Genomic DNA, 23,788 nt, shown 5'->3' with positions numbered 1-23,788 from the left:
CTCAACAGGGACTCATGCCCCCACAGTCACTGACCAGGTCACCTGGAACCTGGCTGTTAGCAGGGGCACCTTTGTTCTCCAAGTGGCCTCTCATCTCTGTGCAGCCTAGCATAGGCTGGCTTACCTGGTGGTCTCTGGTTCCAAAAGCAGCAGGAACACACTCTGCCTCAGCTTGGAAATATAATAACATCGTTACTCTATTATATCATTACTACAAAGCTATAGTCAAATTAAGTCACGAGATCTGCTCAGATTCAAGGGGTGAGGAAATAAATTCCACAATGGAAAGGAAGGGATGCAAGGTACTGTGACCACTTTCGCAGTCTACTACAGCCACCTGCACAAATTTTGGGGGAATTATCTCAAGAAGCATCTCTAGGAGAATTAAGAACATGAGTGGGTAAACATCACTTGGTAACTGTAACCACTTTTCTGTAAATCATCCTCAGAGCCAATTTCATGTCTTTATTCCTCAGGCTGTAGACAAAGGGATTCAACATTGGTGTCACCACTGTATACATAACTGAAGCAATGACATCCTTCACTTGGGAATTGTTTGAGGAAGGAAAGAAATAAATAATTGCAAGGGTCCCATAGTACAAAAACACCAAGAAGAGGTGAGAGCCACAGGTGGACAGAACTTTGCAGATCTTCTTAGTGGAGGGGACCCTTAGGACAGTGGCCCCAATGCAGACATAAGAGCCCAAAATAGCACTCAAAGGCAGGAGAGTTAACACTCCCCCCTCAGCGAGGATAACTAGCTCATTGAGGGAGTCATCTGAGCAGGTCAGCTTCAGGAGTTCAGTGAGTTCACAGAAGTAGTGGGGGATGGTGTTGTCAGCACAGAAGGACAGGTGGCTCAGGAGGAGGGTATGCAAGAGGGCACGTACACAAGAGAAGAACCAGGACCCAGCCGCCAGTAAGACACACGGCTCCTTCCTCATGATGATGGCGTAGTGGAGGGGGTGGCAAATGGCCACATACCTGTCATAGGCCATCACTGCAAGGAGAAAATTGTCAACACACACAAAAAGTAAGAAAAAATACATCTGAGAAATGCATCCCTCATAGGGGATGGATAAGTGCTGAGTCTGCATGTTCCTGAGCATCTTAGGGACAGTGACAGATGATAAAGAGACATCAGAAAAGGCCAAGTGGCTGAGGAAGAAGTACATGGGGGTGTGCAGGCGAGAGTCCAGCCTGATGAGCAGGATGATGAGCAGGTTCCCCAGCACCGTGGTCAGATACATGCCCAGGAACAGGGCGTAGTACATGCCTTGCTGCTCTGGCTGGATGGGAAGCCCCAGGAGGAGGAACTCGGACACACTGCTTTGGTTCATGGCGCTCTTCTCCTTCTTGGGGACAAATGAGTAGGAAGTGTGAGAGATGAGATGTGGTGGTTTTCCTCACCAGATGTGCATCATAGCCACATGCTGTTTTCTCTGGGGACTGTATTAAAAATTCAGGAAAACTTCACACTTTGCTGTCTGACTCTCCAGTCGGCCTCATTCTGGAAACAGGTCATCAGATTTTCAATGCAAACAAGGTTTCCTTCAAGGGAGACAGTGTAAATTTATTCACTTACTCAACCACATCCCACACACTATTTTTGGTACCGGGAACCTCACAGAAAATTAGATTCCCTAAGTCTCTTCCCTCTTGTAGCCCACACATTATAAGCATTTTATAGACAATTGAGCAAGACGGATGGCTTCATGGCCTGGAGCCTTGAGATGGATCTCTAACTCAGCAGTTCCTCACCTGAGTGGCCTTGGCAGCTGTCTCAGTGTGGATCTACACCCCTCTTCTATAACATGATAATACTATTATTACCTGGTCATGGGGTTCTGGGGAAATAAACAAGTTGATACATGTAGTAAGCTTGGATCAGAGCCCCCCACACCGAAACATGCACCAGGGCCAGCCAGCTGCTCTGGCAGTATGAGTCCAACAGATAATTCTGATATCAAACTGCAGGACTCAACAGAAAAGTGATGAGGTCATCTGACCAGACAGTTACGGGCCTAGAGGAACAAAGGTTTAAATCTAGGAAATTTCACATCCTGAGAATCTGCAGAGGCCCAGATCCTGAACCCTGGGGATCAACTGCTTCATTGCAATGACATTAAAAATATGTTTTCTTCATTTCACCTAACGTCAATTCATCTCTCTTCCCCTCTCTCTCATTCTCTTTCTCCCTCCCTTCTTCCCTCCTTCTCTCTCTTCAATGTAAGAATCCTTACACAGAGAATATGCTCCCAGGAAACTTCCCATTCCAGAAACCTAAGAATTTCCTGATGTTGTCCATATGGGGATGTCTATTACATAAAATTTGTAATTATTTAATTCTGACCATTTCTAAAATGTACCTTACCATTGATAATAGTTGCTGAACTCCTCGTAGGAAAAACCATTATTAATGTTAAAAAAATTAAATTTAGGCATCAGGAAACTAAAGCTCAGGGTGGTTTAATAATTAGTCTAAAACCACTAGGGTAATAGTGGAGACAGTCACAATTCCAAATTTTGCCAGTGTTATCATATTCTCTTCTCAACGATTCTACTGGGTCTTCACCTCATTTGTTTTGTTATAAAATCCTGGACCCTGTTATGAATGGCTTCAAGGTTTCAAATTTATCCCAAGTTACCTGCTTGATTTTCTGCCAACACTCACATATATGATGTCACTATGTTGTGTTAGGAACTTGGAAGTGTGGCCACATTTAGGAGTGAAAAAAGAAGCTGTGCAATAATTGTATCAATACAACAGGTCTACTCCAGAGCTTTCCTGGGCTAACCAGACAGTACAGCCACTTGCTTATGTCAGACATTGAAATTTGCAAAGGGCTCTTATGTGCATTTACCTCCATTAATCAGCAAACCTGAGTGCTTATGAAGCAGACATTCCATTTTTTTCGTGTTCCTATGTGGAAACAGAGAAGTAAGACATACTTCAAAGGCATACTCAAGAGCCATTTGTGGATCCAGTCTTGAGCATAGAACTTCTGACAGTATTTGCAGAAGACTTAGGGACTCCTCCACTGAGAGTTAAATCCGAGTTAGAAGTTACATACAGAAGTCCTGGAAAGGGAATCCAGTGGGACACTATCACACCAAGGCACCGGCACCCGACAGAAGAGCTTCTTCAAAGAGCAGAGAGGAGCTCAGGCTCCTCAATCAGTGGGAAGGACCAGAAGGAAGAAGTGACAGATCTCTGACGGGGACCTGACTACCCACTGGTGTTCGCTGGACCAGACTTCTCCTTGGAACTCAAACATCTCTGGAAGAAAATTCAGAAGTTAAATGTCAACAAAATCACCTTGATATTTAAAAAGATAACCTTGATTCAAGTCACACTGTGTGAAAGGCAGCTGGACACAGCCTCATGGTTGAAGAAGGGAGCAGGGACGTGGAGTGTGAGAGTTCTGTTTTTGTAGTAGTGGGGCTTGAACCAGCCCTGGGCAAGCGCTCTTCCACTCTGTCACATCCCCAGCCCTGACAAAAAGCCTTTGAATAAGCATGTTTCCTCTATCCTTGTGTAAAATACTCCTCCTTGGATAGCCAGGAAATAACGAATGGGTTGAGAATCTCCAGCATTTGAGCAATGATTGTGTTCCCATTTATTTCATGTTTATAATATGCCACACGCTGAGTTAAATCTTTAGTCCCATCACTTTGTGCAGTTCAGGCTGCTGAGCTTCACAGAGGTTCAAGTACAACTATAAAGAGCCAAAAAGCTTCATAAAGCTACAAAGAGTCCAAAGTGGAGGTATGAACCAAGATGTGTGTGATACCATGGCATAAGTACTTAATCACTATCTCATTTCCCAGAGTGGAAATATGGCATTGTTGAAGGCCAAAGTGCCCAGACAGGGCTCATTATGACATAGTCATACAAGCCTGGAACATAATTTGCTCCATTTTAGTTCACAGTCCTTCCTATTCCCCTCCCCTGCCCCATTCCCCTTCCCCTACTCTGCTGATCCTCCTTCTATTTAGCTATAGTTTTTTTCCATTAGTGTCTTATAGATATACATAAAGGTGGAATTCATTGTGGTATTCATACATGTACCAAACATAAATTGGCCAATGTTGCCTGTAATGTGAGAGAATAATGTGCTGTTTTCCCAATATAAAATACATGCATTCACACACACACACACACACACACACACACATTTCATAATTTTAGTTCCATCTTCCTCTATTCTACATTAAAATAGAATGTAAGTATCTTATATGTAAAGTGTGTTATATGTAGACACATGTAAGTAGTGACATACACACATACAATCACAGATCTCTCTGACCTATTTTCATTCTAGGAAAAACAGTCAAGAGTTGTACAATTTTCACACAAATTTACACACAATAGATAAATAAAACATTGTTACATACAACACAGCCCGTTAACATCATACCTAATCATCCACATAGAAAGCACATATTACCTACACACATGCAGCCAGGTAATCAAATATGTCATCAATGACATGTGTGCACATGTGTGAGTGGAAGAGATGATTTACAGCTCTCCATAGTCTATATATACTTTTTCTATATAAAAAAGAGTAGGTGTGTAAGTCACTTACTTACTAAATACATTGTATTATATAAAACAAAATAAAAAATACATGTGCATGCATATGCTCACATAAACACACATACCCAGTGCCAGGAGATGATTCTCCTTCTTCCTCTGACTTGCAACAGTCTTTGGTGAGCTCAGAAACCTTCTGTTCAAGGTGATTTCCTGAGCCCTCACTTTCTGTTCAGAAGGACCAATATTCAATGAAGAAATTCTCCTGACCTAAGAATCTTTCAAATGTTGCACAGCTGTTTTGAACTGGCAGGAAAATGGCAAGAAGATCCTCATTTACCAACAAGATTGATACCCCAGGGAAAATAGCCACATGCTCTGCTTAGGGAGGGAGCCAGCATAGGCTAATTGCCCAATTTCCTGCCTTGCCCATGGGAGGGAACCTGTGAAGGGACCAGAAGGGGAGCCACAGAAGTCCCTGGAAAAGGGGTACTTGGGAAGCCTCAGTGGCCCTAGTTATCTTGGCTTCTGAGGCAGCACAGCATGGAGCTGGCCTCTCCCAATCACATGCTGGTGGAGAGAAAGGCCACAGATTCTGACCCTTTAGAGAATACACTCTCTGCCATCTGGGATTGTCAGGTCTCCCCTCTCCTCTGGGGTACTCCATGGGGCAGGCACTGGGCTTTTTTAGTAGAAGGTGGACTGGACCCAAGGTCATCAAGCACAGACTGACCTGACTTTGCTACCAGCTCTCCCCTGGCACACGGTGCTCTAGCAAGGGCTGAAGTTCCCTGAGGACCTGTTTCCTTGGACCCATGATGGAGAGGGATAGCACCTTGCTCAGGAGGTTATCATGGGAGTTAAATGGAACACTATACATTAAAGCCCTGAACCCAGCCTAAGGGACTGACACCCTAATCAGTGTGCCAAATGTGACAGTCCCCGTAATGACGGTTCTAGTTACTATAGCTGTGTAACACACTGACCCAAGACTTCATATCACTGAACAATCATTTTATAAAGCTCACACGTTCTGTGGGTCAGGAATTCAGAAAAGACACAGTCTCTGGTCCTCGGCTGGGAAGAACTGAAGAGGGGGTGTTACTTGAAGGCTCAGGCTGGAGTCATCTGGAGGCATAATCAAGCAAGTGTCTGACAGTTGATTTGGGTTATTGGCTGGGACAGAGCTGGGCAGTCAGTAAAAACACCTGGGTGTGGCCTTTCCACACTGTCTGGGCACCCACGTCATGTTGGCTTCTACAGTGGGAGCCCTTAAATGCTGGTTCATACATTCAAAGCTGAATGACCCAAGAGAACTAGGCAGAAACAGAGTGGCCTTTTCTTTTGTATATAAGTAGCACTCTTGGAAATACATTTTTAATTGATTTTATTTTTAAATACATGACAGAGGAATGCGTTACAATTCATATAAAGAGCACAATTTTTCACATCTCTGCTTGTATATAAAGTATGTTCACACCAATTCATGTCTTCATACATGTACTTTGCATGATAATGATGTCCATCATATTCCACCATCCTTGCTTATCCCCTGCCTCCTCCCTTTCCCTCCCCCCCACCTCTTCCCTATCTAGAATTCATCTATTCCTCCCATGCTCCCCCTCCCTACCCCTCTATGAGTCAGACTCCTTATATCAGAGAAAACATTCGGCATTTGTTTTTTTGGGATTGGCTAGCTTCACTTAGCATTATCTTCTTTGTTAGAGTCTGTAAATAAGTCAGGATGGCACCTGGTATTTTGCCAGGGGAATGTTAGAGTTCATAAACAAGTCTGGATGGTGCCTGGCAAAATGCCAGAGGGAGTGGTTTGAAAAGTAACAAAAGCGAGCCATTAAGTGTGGAGATTCCTTATTGGTTGACTGATGTATCTAGTTTATGCTAATTAAGATAAGCTGTGCAAAATGTATAAATAGCTCTGTTGTCATACAATAAACGGCTTCCATTCCTGCTGTATCAACATACACAAGTTGATCGTCACCCCCCCGGCTATTCTGCTGCAGCCGGACTGTGGCACTTCTTCGGTGTCATCCATTTACCTGCAAATGCCATGATTTTATTCTCTGTTATTGCTGAGTAATATTCCATTGTGTATATATGCCACATTTTTAATCCATTCATCTACTGAGGGACATCTAGGTTGGTTCCAAAGTTTTGCTATTTTGAATTGTGCTGCTATAAACCTTGATGTGGCTGTGTCCCTGTAGTATGCTGTTTTCAAGTCCTTTGGATATAGTCTGAGGAGAGGGATAGCTGGGTCAAATGGTGGTTCCATTCCCAGATTTCCAAGGAATCTCCATACTGCTTTCCACATTGGCTGCATCAATTTGCAGTCCCACCAGCAATGTATGAGTGTGCCTTTTTCCCCACATCCTTGACAACACTTATTGTTGTTTGTCTTCATAATAGCTTCCATTCTGGCTGGAGTGAGGTGATATCTTAGAGTAGTTTTGATTTGCACTTCTCTAATTGCTAGAAATGTTGAACATTTTTTCATATATTTGTTCATCATTTATTGTTCATCCTCTTCTGAGAAGTGTCTGTTCAGTCGTTGGCCCATTTATTGATTGGTTTTTTTTTATGTTTAGCTTTTTGAGTTCTTTATATACCCTAGAGATTAGTGCTTTATCTGATGTGTGAGGGGTAAAAATTTGCTCCCAAGATGTAGGCTCTCTGTTCACCTCACAGATTGTTTCTTTTGTTGAGAAGATGAGTCCATCCCATTTATTGATTCTTGGTTTTAATTCTTGCTCTATAGGAGTCTTATTAAGAAAGTTGGGGCCTAATCCCACATGATGAAGATTAGGGCCTACTTTTTCTTCTAATAGATACAGAGTCTATAGTTTAATTCCTAGGTCCTTGATCCACTTTGAGTTGAGTTTTGTGCATGGTGAGAGACAGGGGTTTAATTTCATTTTGTTGCATATGGATTTCCAGTTTCCCCAGCATCATTTGTTGAAGAGGCTATCTTTTCTCCAGTGCATGTTTTTGCCAACTTTGTCTAATATAAGATTATTGTAATTTTGTGGGTTAGTCTCTGTGTCCTCTATTCTGAACCATTGGTATACGTGTGTCTCTAAATTCTTCTAAATGCAGTACAAGGTGTCACCACACCCACTGTCTGAAATGACACATCCCTCAAAGGGATGTGAGAAGAGCGGTCTTAGAAACACCTCATGTTTTATTGTGTATAAATTTAAGGTGCACAACAGGACATCTTGGTATGCATGTACATAATGAAATGAGTGCCTTAGTAAAGCCAATCAACACATTCATCATCTCCCATACTTATCTCTTTTGTTTATTTTTAATGAAGATAAAAAAATAGTATATATATATGAATATATATACATATGTGTGTGTGCATATATATATATATATGGTATACACTATGATAAATATATAAATAAAGAATAAAAAGCTATAGAATTAAAAAATATAACTACTAGTTTATCATTAACAGACATGTAGAATATTTCATCCATCAATGACTAGATACACTTTCATCACAGCAGCACATGGATCCTTCTCTAAAATAGACCACATCTTAGGCCACAAAGCAACTCTTAGAAAGTACAAAAAAAATAGAGATAACACCTTGTATTCTATCAGATAATAATGGAATGAAATTAGAAATCAGTGATAAAATAGAAAATAGAAGTTTCTGTAACATTTGGATACTGAAAAATACCTTATTGAATGACAAGTGGATAGTCAAAGGAATCAGGGATGTGCTGAGAGCCATAGCTAAGTAAGAATGACTCATGGCATGACCCAGGTCATTTGTAGTGACATTGCATGAAAGGTGACCTTGCTCAAGGACCAGGGTGGGTCCAGGTTTAGGGTGTATCCTGCTGGGAATAGGGAGTATCCCGCTCCTTGGGTTTAGGGCGGTTCCAGGTTTAAGGTGGACCCTGCAGGGAATAGGGTGTATCCTGCTGCCTCCAGGTGCTCCTTGAGTTCCCATTGAGTTCTTTCGGGATTCAGAGAGTATTTTGGGATGCAGAGCCCAGTAGAGGTGTGGATTTTTCCCCAGAACGTGTTTGTAGAGGGCCGGTGTGAGATCGGGAATAAAGAATTGCTGTTTGAATCTACAAGGCTGTGAGTGGCTCGTGATTTTGTGCCCAGCCAGACTGTGGCAGGGATGAAATTGAAAACTCAGCCCAGGTTCCTATCAACAGATGAAGGGACAAAGGAAATGTGGTAGATACACACAATGGAGTCTCTTCAGCCACAAAGGAGGATGCAATTATGGTATTTGCTGGTAAATGGTAAAACTAGAGGACACCTTGCTGAGTGAAAGAAGCTAGCCTTCTAACATCGGGGGCCATAGGTTTTCTCTCATATGTAGGAGCTAAAGCAAAATAATGAGAAAGGGGGTTTGCATGAAAATAGAAGGGAGTCAAGTGAAGAAGTTGAGGGGGACAAAGGAGGGATGGGGAAAAGTAGTAATTGGGAAATGAACTTGACCACAGTATGTTATGTTCATGTATGAACACACCACAGTGAATTCAGCTTGATATCTATAAAACACCAATTACAAAACCAAGAAGGAGAACAGGGGAGAAGGAGAGGAGAGAAAGAGGACATACTGGGTTCTGAAATGGAGCAAATATATTCCATGCATTTGTGATTGTCAAAAATGAACCCCACAATTATGTGTGACTATAATGCACTAATGAAAACATTTTAAAACTATCTTCATCTCAAAAATTTGTCTTATGAATCCAATTAACTTGCATTCAGATAACACTTGTGTGTCCTCACAGAAGGAGAAATTGCTGCTCAAAATTCCATTTAAATTCCTCTAAATTTGCAGTGTGGGTTCTTAACAGAATGGTAGGCTGGAGAGTCGCTTTCCCTCAGGAGGTTAAATTTTAACCATCATAGGTGACACTTTGGTCCCATACAGAAAGCAATCTCATTACCTTTGCCGTTCTCAACCTATGCCTTCTTTCTGGAAAACAGGAAAGGAAACTCTAGAAAGCCTAATCCTGCTTCATGCCTGTCGACGGAGGTGGAGGTGAACCAATGATACCTACGCAGAGAAGCCTAGTCGGATTAAAAGGTAATGAATGGAAAAGAGATGGGCGGGGGGGAAAGTGTGGCAGATGAAAAGAGATATGATAATGAGAAATGATGCCCAGGAAAGGAGGTGTCACTCTTTTCTTAAGAAAATATTATCCTTATTTTCTTTAAGAATACTATTCTTAGCTGTTCTGTCATATGTGGGGTGCAAAGGAATGGAAGAAGGTGCCCAAGATTCATCTTGCCCTGATAAGGAGAACTGGACTGAAGCCACACTGCAGCAGTTACCTGAGACTGGCAGTATGAGGTTTGGAGGGAAGACAGCAGAGCTCCTTGATGGGCTGCCCATGTCACAGGAGGCTAGGGTTACTGCTCTCGTCACATTGCGCTGCACAGTGTCACATTGTGTATCCACACATATATTTCAACTGTATATATTTATGTTATTTTGCTTACATGTTTCAATGCTTTTATGAAGATGAAAATACAGTTTTCTGTAGATTGGGGGAAAACATTACAAATATTTGAAAAATAATCCTAGGACTTAAAGGGCTCCTGCTATTTTTCTGTTGGCCTTTTGAGGCCTGATCCATTCTGTCTGGGTCTTTGTCCTGATCCTGTATGGAAAACCTTCTCATTCAGGAGAAAATAGTTGTATCCCTAGCTGCCACCATGACAAACAATGAATTTTAAAAAATGAGGACAATGAATAAGAAATTATTAAAAAACTGGGGAGACTATGAGGGAAATTGGGGAGACAGAAAAAGGTTGGCCGGTGGGCATTAAAGAAAAAAAAAGTCTGGTGTTATTTGGTTGTAGGTGATTAAAGGTAAAGATAATATACTGTACATTGGAAAACAGTCACCAGAGGAGTTTTTAAATGTTTTACCACAAAAAAAGAAGACAATCGAGAAAAATAAATATACTTATCTTAATTTGTACATTACACAATGTACACATTTATCAGAACATCACATGGAACTCTGTAAATACATCAATATTCTGGGCCAATAAAAACAAACATATATGACATAATTTTCCCAAGCTCATATATGAAAAAACAGTGAATCCCACCACCATGTCTCTTCATAAGAATGGAACTCTAACTAGAATAAGATATATTCAATATAATCCATGCTTGTACAATTATTTCAAAATGAATTTTGCCATCACGTATAACCAAGAACCAATAAATTTAAAAAGAAAAAGAAAAAAAAAGAACTGACAAGTGAAGGAAAACAAGTTTTCTGATTAAGCTTACCAACAAGCAAATTCAAATTTAAATACAAAATTTATTTTTTTTTAATTTTTTTTATTGGTTGTTCACAACATTACAAAGCTCTTGACATATCATATTTCATACATTAGATTGAAGTGGGTTATGAACTCCCAATTTTACCCCAAATGCAGATTGCAGAATCACGTCGGTCATACATCCACAATTTTACATAATGCCCAATTAGTAATTGTTGTATTCTGCTACCTTTCCTATCCCCTACTATCCCCCCTCCCCTCCCCTCCCTTCTTCTCTCTCTACCCCACCTACTGTAATTCATTACTCTCCTTGTTTATTTTCCCATTCCCCTCACAACCTCTTATATGTAATTTTGTATAGCAATGATGGTCTCCCTTCATTTCCATGCAATTTCCCTTTTCTCTCCCTTTCCCTCCCATCTCATGACTCTGTTAAATGTTAGTCTTTTCTTCCTGCTCTTCCTCCTTGCTCTGTTCATAGTTGCTCTCATTATATCAAAGAAGACATTCGGTATTTGTTTTTTAGGGATTGACTAGCTTCACTAAGCATAATCTGCTCTAGTGCCATCCATTTCCCTGCAAATTCTATGATTTTGTCATTTTTATTGCTGCATAGTACTCCATTGTGTAAATACAAAATTTAAACCATCATGAATCTATCAAAAGAAAAAGTCTTGTCATCTTGAGGGAAAAAGCTTTGCTTTGAAAACTTTGCACTATCAAAAAAAAGGGGGGGACTAAAATCTGCAATTACATTAAACTTGAAACTGTTTGATCCAGACACAGTGGTGCACACCTATAACACCAACTCCTCAGGAGGCTGAGGCAAGAGATTCCAGCCTGGGTAAAATGGGAAGGCATAGTTTCAAAGTAAAAATAATAAAATGATCTACAGGTATAGCTCACTGGTAGAAGACTTGTCTCACACATGCAAACTCCTGGGTTCAATCAAAGTACAGCAAAAGAAAATGTTGACTGGTTGATCAAATCATGTTGATCCCTTATTTTTATAAGGGATACCTTATGAAATAAATAAATAATTTAAATAAGAAAGAATAAGGAGAAGACAGGAGTACAAGCATGTTGCAAAAGCCTTTTCAAAAACTCTCAGGATCAAGATAAACAAAGAAAACCTATATCCAAGGTGAAACACAATCTGAAAAACAGTGCCATATTGAGATTGACCAAAAACATCAAGTCAGAGAGGAAAAGATGTATGTGCAGGACTGAGGTCTCATTTTCAGTTATAGGAAATGCAAAGCACATCATGCTGAAAATGTTGCTCTCCTGAGGATGAGCTCCTTTCATATCCCTATTCCTCAGACTGTAGATGAAGGGATTCAGCATGGGGGTGACTGATGTGTACAAAACAGACACGATGACATTCTTGTCATTAGTGCTATTTGATGAGGGGACAAAGTGGAGTCCAATAATGGCTCCATAGTACAGAGAAACCACAGAGAGGTGGGAGCCACATGGGGACAAGGCTTTGCAGATGCCCTTGATGGAGGGTCTTCTCAGGACACTGGCCCCAATGTGGCCATAAGAGACCAGAATGCACAGGAGTGGCAGGGTAATGACCACCACTCCTACAGTGAGGATGACCAGCTGATTGATGGTGGTATCAGAGCTGGACAGCTTGAGTAAGGCAGAGAGGTCACAGAAGAAGTGGTGAACAGTGTTGCCTCTAAGGAAAGAGAGACGGGCTAGGAGGAGGGTGTGCAAAAGAGCGATGGCAGAGGATAAGACCCAAGACACAATCACTAGCAGGAAACAGAGGTTCTGACTCATGATTCTGGTATAATGCACGGGATGACAGATGGCCACATACCTGTCATAGGCCATTGAGGTCAGAAGGAAATTGTCAAGATCCCTCCAAATTAAGAAAAAATATTCCTGGGAAATGCACCCAGCATAGGAGATGGACTGAGTGTGCGTCAGCATGTTCATGAGCATCTTTGGAGCCGTGACTGAGGAGAAAGAGATGTCGGTGAGGGCCAAGTGGCTGAGGAAGAAGTACATGGGGGTGTGCAGGCGAGAGTCCAGCCTGATGAGCAGGTTCCCCAGCACCGTGGTCAGGTACATGCCCAGGAACAGGGCGTAGTACATGCCTTGCTGCTCTGGCTGGATGGGGAGCCCCAGGAGGAGGAACTCGGACACGCTGCTCTGATTACCCCTCCTCATGCTCTTCAAGTTCTCTTTTGCTGGAGACGAAAAAAAGACACAGAAATGATAAAGAAGGAGACGTCCTTAAGACTATTACAAAATAAAATCATGGTTTTGTACTAATCAGCATGTGTTTTTTAACTGGAACATCTCAAGCTTTTTGCCACAAGCTTTTTTTTATGCTAGGGATGGTCTGGACAAAGCTAGTTATTTGTCTACCTAGGAACCAACACAGTATATTTTGGAGAAACCATGAAACATATGAATGATCATCAGATGAGACCAGGAGCCAACTTGAGAAACTCGGAAGTTATAATGCAAATCTGAGATTAGGGAATTAAGGATTGTATATTCACAATTTTGGTAGAATGTCATATTATAATTCTACCAATTTTCTTCCAATTTTTCTCTAGCAGGCACAAAAATGCAGTGCAACAGGTGGTTAAACCCTACAAATCTCAAAGTTCCACTGTGACAGGAAGGAGACTTACAAGTTTAGAAATATTTAAGATGCATAACTGGAAACATTTTTTTCACAGATCCAGAGAAATCAGAGTGAATTCTAAGTTGTCAAACCAAACCATAAAGATGCCCTGGGGGTCAATCACATTATCCCCAGGTCAACTAAACCCAAAGAGGATATAATTGCTTCTTTGCTTTTGCCCCCCTTGGGAGAAGAACTACTTGTTGAAGCAGCTTGAGAACTCACTCTTGGAGGAATAATGATAATGTGACTCACAAAGATTCTTACCTTATGTTGAATTGGGAAAATGTGGTTCAGAATCCATAAGAAACCAAGCTTGAACTTGAATTTGATAACAAAGTTTTTGGCTTCTGACCCCATGCTAAATCAAGAACACTAGAAGCACTCTAATCCCTCACTCTCTGAACAAGAGTCAGGAGCTTATAACTTATCATCATTCCTGGACCCAGGGAATGCAATACAGTTCCTACAAATCTTGGTCTCTTACCCAAAAGCTGAGTTGTCAACATTCTGCTGATGCAAGTTACTTGCAAAACCATAAAATAGCCACTCAATGTATGATTTCACTCAACCCCACACAAAAATGACTCCAAATCCATCGAATGCATCTGCAACTCCATTTCTTAATTGCTTCACAAACAATGAACATCCAGCGCTCATTATTCAAGGTGAAGATGTATATTTCACCTTGAATATTTGTTATTAATTAGTTTAGCTTTAAAAGAACAAATAAGGGCTAGGGTTGTGGCTCAGAGGTAGAGCACTCACCTACCATGCATGAGGCTCTGGTTCAATCCTCAGCACCACATAAAAATAAAATAAAGATACTAAAATAACTAAAAAATAAATATTAAAACAAAGAACAAATAAAAAGGTAAGTTAGTTCAGCTTATGTTAGAAATAAACCCTTATATGGAACTGCTTTTGAATAAAGAAATCCTATAAGAGATTTAGACCTCTGGAACGGTTCTGGGTCTTATGGGTCATAGTTGACCATCTATTGCCTGGATGATAATGATCCTTTGGACCTACCTGTTTCCTAAAAGTCAAGAGTTGACAATACTTCCTTCCTTCTCACTCCAGAACTCCATTGTCCCCTCCCCTTCCCTGCATTCATAAAGATATACAACAGAAAAGCAATGACTCTGCATAATTTTTCATCTGATTAAACAATGTGAGGAAAAAGAGCTCTTTCAACTAACAACTGACATTACTGCTTCCCCTGATTCTGGACACCTAGAGGACCTTCATCTGTATCATCTTTCACACCAACTTTATCCCATCTTTCTCATTCCCATTTCTATCTTGCCCCCTTTAACAGCTTATTATTTAATTGTAAACTACACTACCATATGTGTTCAGGAAAAAACTGAAAAGCAGCCACATAAGATTGAAAAGGATTTCTGGCAAAAGACCAAATGGGATGATAAGCAGTTAAGTAGATGATCAGCCTTGCTGGGTGCAGTGGCTCACAACTGTAATCCCAGAAACTTTGGAGACTATGGAAGGATATTTAAATGTGCAAGGCCAGACTGGGCAACTCAGCCAGATACTGTCTCAAAATAGAAATTTAAAAAGTCCAGGGACTTAGCTCAGTGGTAAAGCACCCCTGTGTTCAATTCCCAGTATGATCAAAAAAAAATTGTCGACCTCAATAATAATCAGAAAGTTAAATTAAATCCTTAATAAATCCAATTTATATCAAGAGTTTGAAAAAGTTAAGTTGGAGGATACTCTGATGACAATGGTGTATAACTGGAAATATTAGTCACATGTAACAGAGAATTTTTGTAATATGATGATTTACAGTTTAAAATGTGCATTGCCATAGACCATCCAATTTTACTGGCAGTTTTATAATCAAAATATGATCTGCATATGTCCTACTGGAGATGTAAATAAGCAGGTTCATAGCAATATTGTTCATGATAGCAGGAAAAAATAATTACAAAAAGAGTTGAGGTATTTTTACATAAGGAATATTGCGGAAATTTTACCCCACATATTATATGAATCAAAGAAAGTAATAGGAGGAAAAATGATACCAACACTATAATAGAACAGAGAAATAAAGAAGTATATGTATGTGCATATTTAATTTGGGTGGGTAAGAAAATGCCAAACCACTGGGGTCCGTTAGTGTGGACGTTGGGAAAGATATTTCCATTTGGTTTATTTTCATTTGGTTTATTTTGGGGCCCTGAAATCTGCATCATTGGTCTATGTGTCCTCAGGTTCAATTTTTGGTAGGTTGTACATAGCCAGAATTTTCTCCATTTCTTCTAAATTTCACAATTGTTCCATAATAGCCCCTAGTGATCCTTTGTGTTTCTGTGGTATCTGTTGTAGTATTTCCTTTATCATCTCTGGTTTTATTTATTTGGGGTCCTCTATTTGTTTCTTGATTAGTCTAGCTGAGGTTTTGTCAATTTTGTCTATCTTTTCAAAATATGAACTCTTCATTTATGGTAATATTTTGTATTTTTTTATTCTCTATTTTCTTTATTTCAGCACTGATCTTTATTGGATATTTCCTTCTTCCAATTTGGAATTTGGTTCGTTCTTGCTTTTCTTGTTCTTTGAGTTCTACTACCAGGTTGTTTCTTTAAGTTTTTCTTTTTTAGTTTTTAGTCAGCTGTTTGACCACTGTGTCCAAAAGCCCTGACAAGAACAATTTGGAGGAGGAAAGGTTAATTTGGCACTCATGATTTCAGGGGCCTCAGTCATAGACAGCCATGCCCATTGCTCTGGGCCCAAGGTAAGGTAGAACATCATGTCAGAAGAATGTGGTGGATGAGAGCAGCTCAGGACAAGGCACCCAGGAAGCAGAGAGAGACTAAGCTCAGCTCACCAGGGACAAAATATACCCCAAAGGCATGCTCCAGCCTGCCTAAGGTTATTACCAGTTAATTCATTCAAATATACTAATGCACTGATTATATATAAGACTCTCATAACCCAATACTTTCACCTCTAAACTTTCTTTCATTGTCTCTCACATGAGCCTTTGGTGGAAATCTCATATTTAAACCACAACTCAGCCACTGGTTCCCAAAAATTCATGCACATCTCACAGTGCAAAATACATTTAGTCTATTTCCAAGAGTCCCAGTAGTCTTAACAGTTTTATCATTTCCCAAAACTAACTCCAAAGTCTCTTCTGAGACTCAAGGCAAACTCTCAATGTGAGCCCCTGTAATAATCAAAAACAATCCAATATATAAAGGAAAGGTGTAAATATTTCCATTCCAAAAGGATTATTTAGGGGCATAGAAAGAAGGAATGGGACCAAAGAAAGATCAAAAAACAACTGAAAAAATAAGTTCTGTAGCTCCATGTTCAACATCTGACATTGTTCTCTCCAAAGAGCCTGGGCAGCTCTGCCCCTATGACTTTACTGATGCAGCTCACACGCCTCTCTCTTGGCTTTCTGTGCTCAGTTTCCTTCAGCTTTTCTCAGCAGATGTCCCACATTACTGGCATTTCTTAATCTCAGAGGTCTCCAGTGCTGCTTTGGCTCCCTTCTCACATTGCCAGGTATCACCCTATCAGGGAAAACCCACAGGAAATCAGCACCATGTGGTTGTCTCCAAGGTCTGCCACAATCTCCATCAGTAGCCAAGCCTCCAGGGACCACAGCTAAAGCAGCCCTCTGAATGCCCAGGTGACTGAGCACGGTGAAACAACATCCTGGGCTCCATCGTACAACACGGTACCCCAAAGGTCTCTCCTCAAAAGAATTTTTACTTTTACACTCTTGAGCCTAAGATGAGGTTGTGAAGAGCAGTGACAAAGAATGGGAGAGCAGTGACTGAGTTTGGGAATCTCTGATGACTTCATGGCTGTGGTGCACCTGCTGCCTGGTAATGTTTCTGTGAAAGGGCACAGGACACCTAGATGCTATGTTAACGCCCCAGCTGAGGAGGCTCAATGCAAGAGTCTTATCAGCTTCGAACTTGACCCCAGGCACATAGCTCTCAAGAACAGAGGAATAACTGTGACTGAGGCAGCATCCAGCCAGTGCCCAAACACTCACCAGCTGTGGCCACAGGTCAGGCTGGATGCTGTTGCTCTCTATGCTGCCTTTGACCCAGGCAACTTTCCATCTTGACCAACCTCTCAATGGTCACAATGGGGGACCTTCCCTTTAAGCTTCCTGGGAATCAGGCAACTTCATATCCTGGCCTTCCGCCAACTACTGCCACAATTGGGGAACCATCCCCATGTGCTGCTGGAGTCCCAGGCAGCTTCCTCCTGGGACATACCCAACAAAAATTGATCCCCATCAAGACCTCACTGGCAGCAGAGGTCTTGATGGGGGTCAAAGCTACCCTCCCACTTGGATCTGAGCTCTCATTTCCTGCCACAGTGAATTGCAGGCATCTGCTCCTTCTCTGCCTGGCTCCCATGGAGGCTGTGTGGAGCTGGGTTAGGCTCACACTTCCTGGGGCAGGTCTGCTTCTCCCACTCCCCTTTTTAGGCTAGTAGTGATTCCTCTACAAGATCTTTCTAGAGGGATGCTTAAGAGTCTCACTGCAGGAGTGCTCCGTCTGGTTTAGTCTGTTGCTATCTGGAGGTGGGAAGATGCAGTGTGGATTCAAAGGGTGACTGGTCACCCCAAAATGGTTGTGGACCTCAGCCCGGCTTTCCAGTCACGCTTTGGTTTTAAACTGTTTGACTTACTTTGAGGACATCACTGGTCCTGTCATATTTTAATTTGGTCTTGTTTTTCCCGAATGTTGCTACGGGAGTGAGCTTATGTGGTTTTCTGATCCCTCCCACCTTTCCTTTCCCTGGTCCAGGTTCAGGGTTAGCCAACTCTGTGCTTGTTTTCTGCTGCAGTAACTGACCTTCCAGTCTCTCCAGATCTTAGACTTTATAATACTGGGTCTTAGAGCATTTATTCTGTCACCCACCTCTCAGATCAGCTGTTCCTTCACTGTTCCACCATCTTCTAATCCTGACTAGTGACTTTTACAAACTATTCTTATAAAGACTGTATTCTCATGTGTGTCTGGTCACTAAACGTTCTGTGAGCTTAGTCATCAACCTAGTGATTTAATAAAAATTTCCTAGCTTCCTGGATCCAAAAAGAAGAGAAGAGCTCTCCTGTTCCTTGCAGATTCTCTGTCTTGGGGTACTCTTTCCAGCTTATCTAGGTAGCTTTGACTCTACCTTATTCTTGCTGCTTGCATGCATACTAGAGATTGGCCAGAGCTGAAACACAGGGTCTCCTCCGATCATTCTAAGCATGTGTTTATTCCTGAGCATACACATGAACTTCCAGACCCCTGAAATGTGCAGAGATTTTCACAGCCCTTACCCCCCATATACTTCCATCCTCAGACTCTTCCTCTGTGGCAAAACAATCTTGAAAAATAAGAACAAATTTGAAGGCCTCATACTTCCTGATTTCTAAACATGCTACAAAACTGTGGTCATAAAAATGGTGTGCCACTGGCACAAGGACAGATATGTAGATTGAGCTGCTGGACTTGAGAGTCCAGAAATAAACCCATACGTGTGTGCACAACTGATTTTCAATAGGGTGCCAAGACCATTCAATGGAGAAAGAATAGTCTCTTCAACACATGGTGCTGGTATAACTGCATATCCACAAAGGAAAAAATAAGATTGAATCTTATTTCACACCACATACCAATTTAACTCAAAATGATCCAAAGACTTAAATATAAGAAATGAAGCTATAAGACTTTTAGGAGAAAACATACGAATGAATCTTCTTTCCTTGGATTTGTTCATGGTTTAGAACATGACATGACACACAAAGTATAAAACACAAAAATTAAAAATGGGACTTTATAAAAATTTTAAACTTTAAAAAAAATTTGTAGTTGTAGATGAACAGAATGCCTTTATTTTATTTATTTATTTTTATGTGGTGCTGAGGATCAAACTCAGTGCCTTACACATGCTAGGCAAGAGCTCTGCCACTGAGCTACAGCTGCAGCCCCATAAACATTTTAATTTAAAGGACATTTTAATATGAAAGTGGAAAAAATTCATAGATGGGAGAAAATATTTGCAAATCATGTGTCTTATGAGGATCTAGTATCCAGAATATATAAAGAACACTTATAGTCCAACAACAAAAGACAAAGAAAAATTCTTTTAATGGGTAAAGGAAATAAATGGGCATTATTCCAAAGAAAATATTAAAATGTCCAACAAGGACATAGAAGATTCTCAGCATCATTAATCATTAGGAAAAAGCAAATCAAAATGACTGTGAAATACCACTTCATATCTCCTAAAATGGAAATAAAAACAAACAAAAAACAATTTTAAAAAACAAGATTGGCAAAGATACAGAAACACTGGAGCACTTAAATACTGTGGGTTGAAATACAAATTGCTCCATTCGCTGTTGAATAGCTTGTTCCTCAATAATTAAATAAAAGCAATTCTGCACCTAGATTTATACTCAACATAATTGAAAAAGTTTTTAAACGAAAACTTGCACCCTGATGTTTATAGAAGCTTTATTAACAATAGCCAACAGGTAGAAATAATGAAACGTCCATGAATGGATGTATGGATAAATAAACCGTGGTATATCCATACAATGGAATAGTATTCACCCCAAAATAGGAATGAAGTACTGACTCATGCTGCAGCATGGATGGACCTTGCAAACATTATGTGAAAAGAAGTCAGACACAAAGGTCACATATTTTAAAATCAATTTATGTGAAATATCCTGAATAAGCAAATCCATGAAGCCATTGGAGTTTAGTATTTCCTAGGGTCTGAGATGATTGCCTAATAGACATGCAGTTTTCTTTGGGATGTGAGAACGAGAGAGTGGTGATGACTGAACATTATGAACATATTAAATGCCACCAAATTATACATTTCAAATGATGAAAATGGTAAATTTTATATCATGTATAGTATTCCTCATGAAAACATTTTAAATAGAAAGCAAGTAGCAATTTTTAGAAATGCCCCAAATTAGTAAAATAATAATAATGTGTGATTAACAGTTCATAAGAGGGAAATAGAGAAAATGTGAGACAAATGTCCCAAATAGAACAGCATACTATAGAAAAGCAAATACAACTGTATCATGGTTACATTAAATATAAACACTATAAATTGAATTCCCCAAAAAGTAATTGTCAATGTACATAAAAAGAGCAAAGCTCAGCTTTACACTGTTTACGATGGACACATCACAAAGAAAAAGATGTAGAAAAGTTTCAAGTAAAAAGATGGAAAAGAAACCCCAGGCAATCATTAACCTTGAAAGAGCTGGTACATATAAACTAAAATGAGAAGCAGATGAGATGTTAGGTAGGGGTCATCTATAAAGACGAAGTGAAACATCTTCTTTTTTTTTTTTCTTTTTTTTATTTTATTTTTTTTTTAATTTTTTATTTTTTTATTGGTTGTTCACAACATTACAAAGCTCATCTTCTAATTACAAATGCTATGGTGTGCCGCTGAATGAATAATGAATGTCTACAACATCTGCCAACTTCCATGGGGTAATTATTCCCATGATGGCCGCTTTTAAGCTACCAAAATAATGTAAGTGTCGAACTGGGAAGAAACATGCACAATCAGCTTTAACCAGGTCCAAACCTGCTTGAACACAACACTGCTGGAAACAGCCAGTGCACCAGGAGTAGATCATAATGCTAAAACTATGTGTCCTCGGTAACATAGTTTTAAATCTAAAGAAGCCAAATGAGACAAATCCAAAAGTCAAAACGGACAAATTCACAATCAAAATGGTGCAAGATGTTTTGTGTAAGATTTTGCATACATCTTATGAGATGATGAATAAGCAAAGAGTAATTAAGGGTAGAGGGGACCTAGCAACCCAAGTACCAAACTGGATCTGGCTGATATATTAAGAACACTGCGGGCTGGGGCTAGAGCTTCACAGTAGAGGGCTTTCCTAGCATCATCAGTCAAGCCCTAGGTTTGATCACCAGCACTGAAAAAAAAAAGCATTGTATATAATAAAATAACATGAACTATCTTAAATCTACATGGAGTTGAAAGCTGGGCACTGCGGCACCTGCATGTAATCCCTGCTACTTGGGAGACTGAGGCAGGAAGATAGCAAGAGAAAGGCCTGGCTGAGTAACTTAGTGAGACCTTGTCTCAAAATAAAAAAATAAAAAGAACTACGAATGTATCCCCAGTACACCACCCTCCCCCTAAAAATATATGGAATTGTCAATGATAGCAGAATTCTGACACATATCTCTCTGTGCTTATGACTGAAGTGAGTGGATTTAGTGACTGTCACTTAAAGAAATTAGCCCTACTGACAAATATTTCCAGGGCCTGTTTTATGTCTCTGTTCCTCAGGCTGTAGATGAAGGGGTTCAACATGGGTGTCACTACTGTATAAATGATAGAAGAGATAATGTCCTTGTCACTGGAGTTCTGTGACGAAGAGAAAAAATAAACACCTGCAAGTGTCCCGTAGTATAAAGACACCACAAAGAGATGGGAGCCACAGGTGGAAAAAGTCTTCAAGAATCTCTTGGTGGAGGGGACCCTCAGGACAGTCATCCCAATTAGGACGTAAGAGCCCAGGATGCTACTCAAAGGCAGGATGAAAAGCATTCCTCCCTCCGTGAAGATGACCAGCTCATTGAGGGAGATGTCTGAGCAGCTCAGCTTCAGGAGGGCGGTAAGGTCACAGAAGAAGTGGGGGATGGTCTGGTTAGCACAGAAGGACAGCCGGACCAAGAGGAGGGTGTGCAACAGGGCATGGACGCAAGAGAAGAACCAGGATCCGGCCACCAACGAGACGCACAGCTCCTCCCTCATGACAGCAGCGTAGTGCAGTGGGTGACAGATGGCCACATACCTGTCATAGGCCATCACTGCAAGAAGGAGATTGTCCAGACAGCCAAAAAGAACAAAAAAGTACATCTGAGAAATGCACCCCTCGTAGGGGATAGATTGTTGCTGGGTCTGCACATTCCCCAGCATTGGGGGAACCGTGATAGAGGAAAGGGAAATGTCAGAGAGGGCCAGGTGGCTGAGGAAGAAGTACATGGGGGTGTGCAGGCGAGAGTCCAGCCTGATGAGCAGGATGATGAGCAGGTTCCCCAGCACCGTGGTCAGGTACATGCCCAGGAACAGGGTGAAGACCATGCCCCACTGCTCTGGCTGGATGGGGAGGCCCAGGAGGAGGAACTCGGCCATGCTGCTCTGGTTCTCAGTCCTCATGCTCTTCTTGTCTCTGTTGGGAAGTGGACAATGTGGGGCATGCCTGTGAACGTGACCATCACATTACAGTAATGCCTAGTTAGTAGGAGAATTCTTAAATTTAACTATACTTCTGTTTGTTTCTCGTACTTACTGATTCATGGATCAAAAGTCTGTCCATTCTAGCTCCAAAGGTACATCAAACCCTCATTGTTTTAGTCAAGTTTTTCATCACTGTGACCAAAAAAACCAACAAGAACTTAGAGAAGGAACAGTGTATTTGGGCTCATGGTTTCAGAAGTTTGGTCCATGGTTGGTGGACCCCATAGCTAGCTCAGGGCCCAGGTGAGGCAGAACATTGTGGAAGAAGGATGAAGAAAGTAGCTCAGATGTGACAGGCAAGAAGCGGAGAGAGCTCCACTCACAACAGACAAAAGTGTAAAGCCCCAAGTCACTCCTCAGGGACCCACTCCCTCCATTCACACCCCACCTGCCTACAATTACCACCCAGTTTATCCGTATCAGTAGATGAGTCCACTGATGAGGTCACAGCTCTTGTAAGTAATGAGCCACCTCTGAACATTCTTGCATTGCCTCACATAGGAGCTTTGGAGTGGGGGATACTTCATATCTAAACATTAACACTCATACTAGTGAGGAATCTGAATTACAGACACCTGAAGTTACTTCCCAAGATCACAAAAATGCACAGGAACCAGGCTGAGCAGAGGGCCAAGTATGGCTTCCTGTAATTACTGCTCTTACCCGTTATGTATGCCCAGTGGGGGAAACTCACAGGAGACTCCTGCCCAATGCAGAGACATGACTGTCGAAAGACAATTAAGGAAATATTTGAGTCCATAGGAATCAAACAGAAGTCCCTAAAATACAAATGTGAAACACACACACACACACACACACACACACACACACCCCTACACATCACGCAAACATGCACACACTTTAATTGCTGACTTGTGATTTCTTACTATCTGTAACCTACAGTGATCCTAAAGAAAGGGCAGTAGCTGTGTGTAACTGAAACATAAAAACAAATTCACAAATAACACGTAAGTTTTGATTCACATCACACAAATAAA

At 40.9% G+C, this 23,788-nt stretch overlaps 3 protein-coding genes across 3 annotated transcripts; all 3 read right to left on the bottom strand.

Moving 5' to 3' along the window:
• Positions 1-407: 407 nt before the first annotated feature.
• Positions 408-1,340, bottom strand: LOC144376715 (olfactory receptor 1J1-like). The gene has a single exon (XM_078044985.1). The coding sequence runs from the start codon at positions 1,338-1,340 to the stop codon at positions 408-410; it is 933 nt and encodes a 310-aa protein (XP_077901111.1).
• Positions 1,341-11,953: 10,613 nt separating this feature from the next.
• Positions 11,954-13,024, bottom strand: LOC101977254 (olfactory receptor 1J21). The gene has a single exon (XM_021723705.2). It carries the CDS (start codon positions 13,022-13,024, stop codon positions 11,954-11,956), a length of 1,071 nt encoding a protein of 356 aa, XP_021579380.2.
• An 8,746-nt stretch (positions 13,025-21,770) lies between these two features.
• Positions 21,771-22,709, bottom strand: LOC101976978 (olfactory receptor 1J4). The gene has a single exon (XM_005321151.2). The coding sequence runs from the start codon at positions 22,707-22,709 to the stop codon at positions 21,771-21,773; it is 939 nt and encodes a 312-aa protein (XP_005321208.2).
• Between the last annotated feature and the right edge of the window lie 1,079 nt (positions 22,710-23,788).

Source organism: Ictidomys tridecemlineatus, chromosome 4 (assembly GCF_052094955.1).
Source record: "Ictidomys tridecemlineatus isolate mIctTri1 chromosome 4, mIctTri1.hap1, whole genome shotgun sequence".
NCBI classification, from domain to species: Eukaryota; Metazoa; Chordata; class Mammalia; order Rodentia; family Sciuridae; genus Ictidomys; species Ictidomys tridecemlineatus.
The sequence above is the reverse complement of the archived record's forward strand: the minus strand, read 5'-3'. Positions and strand labels throughout refer to the sequence as shown.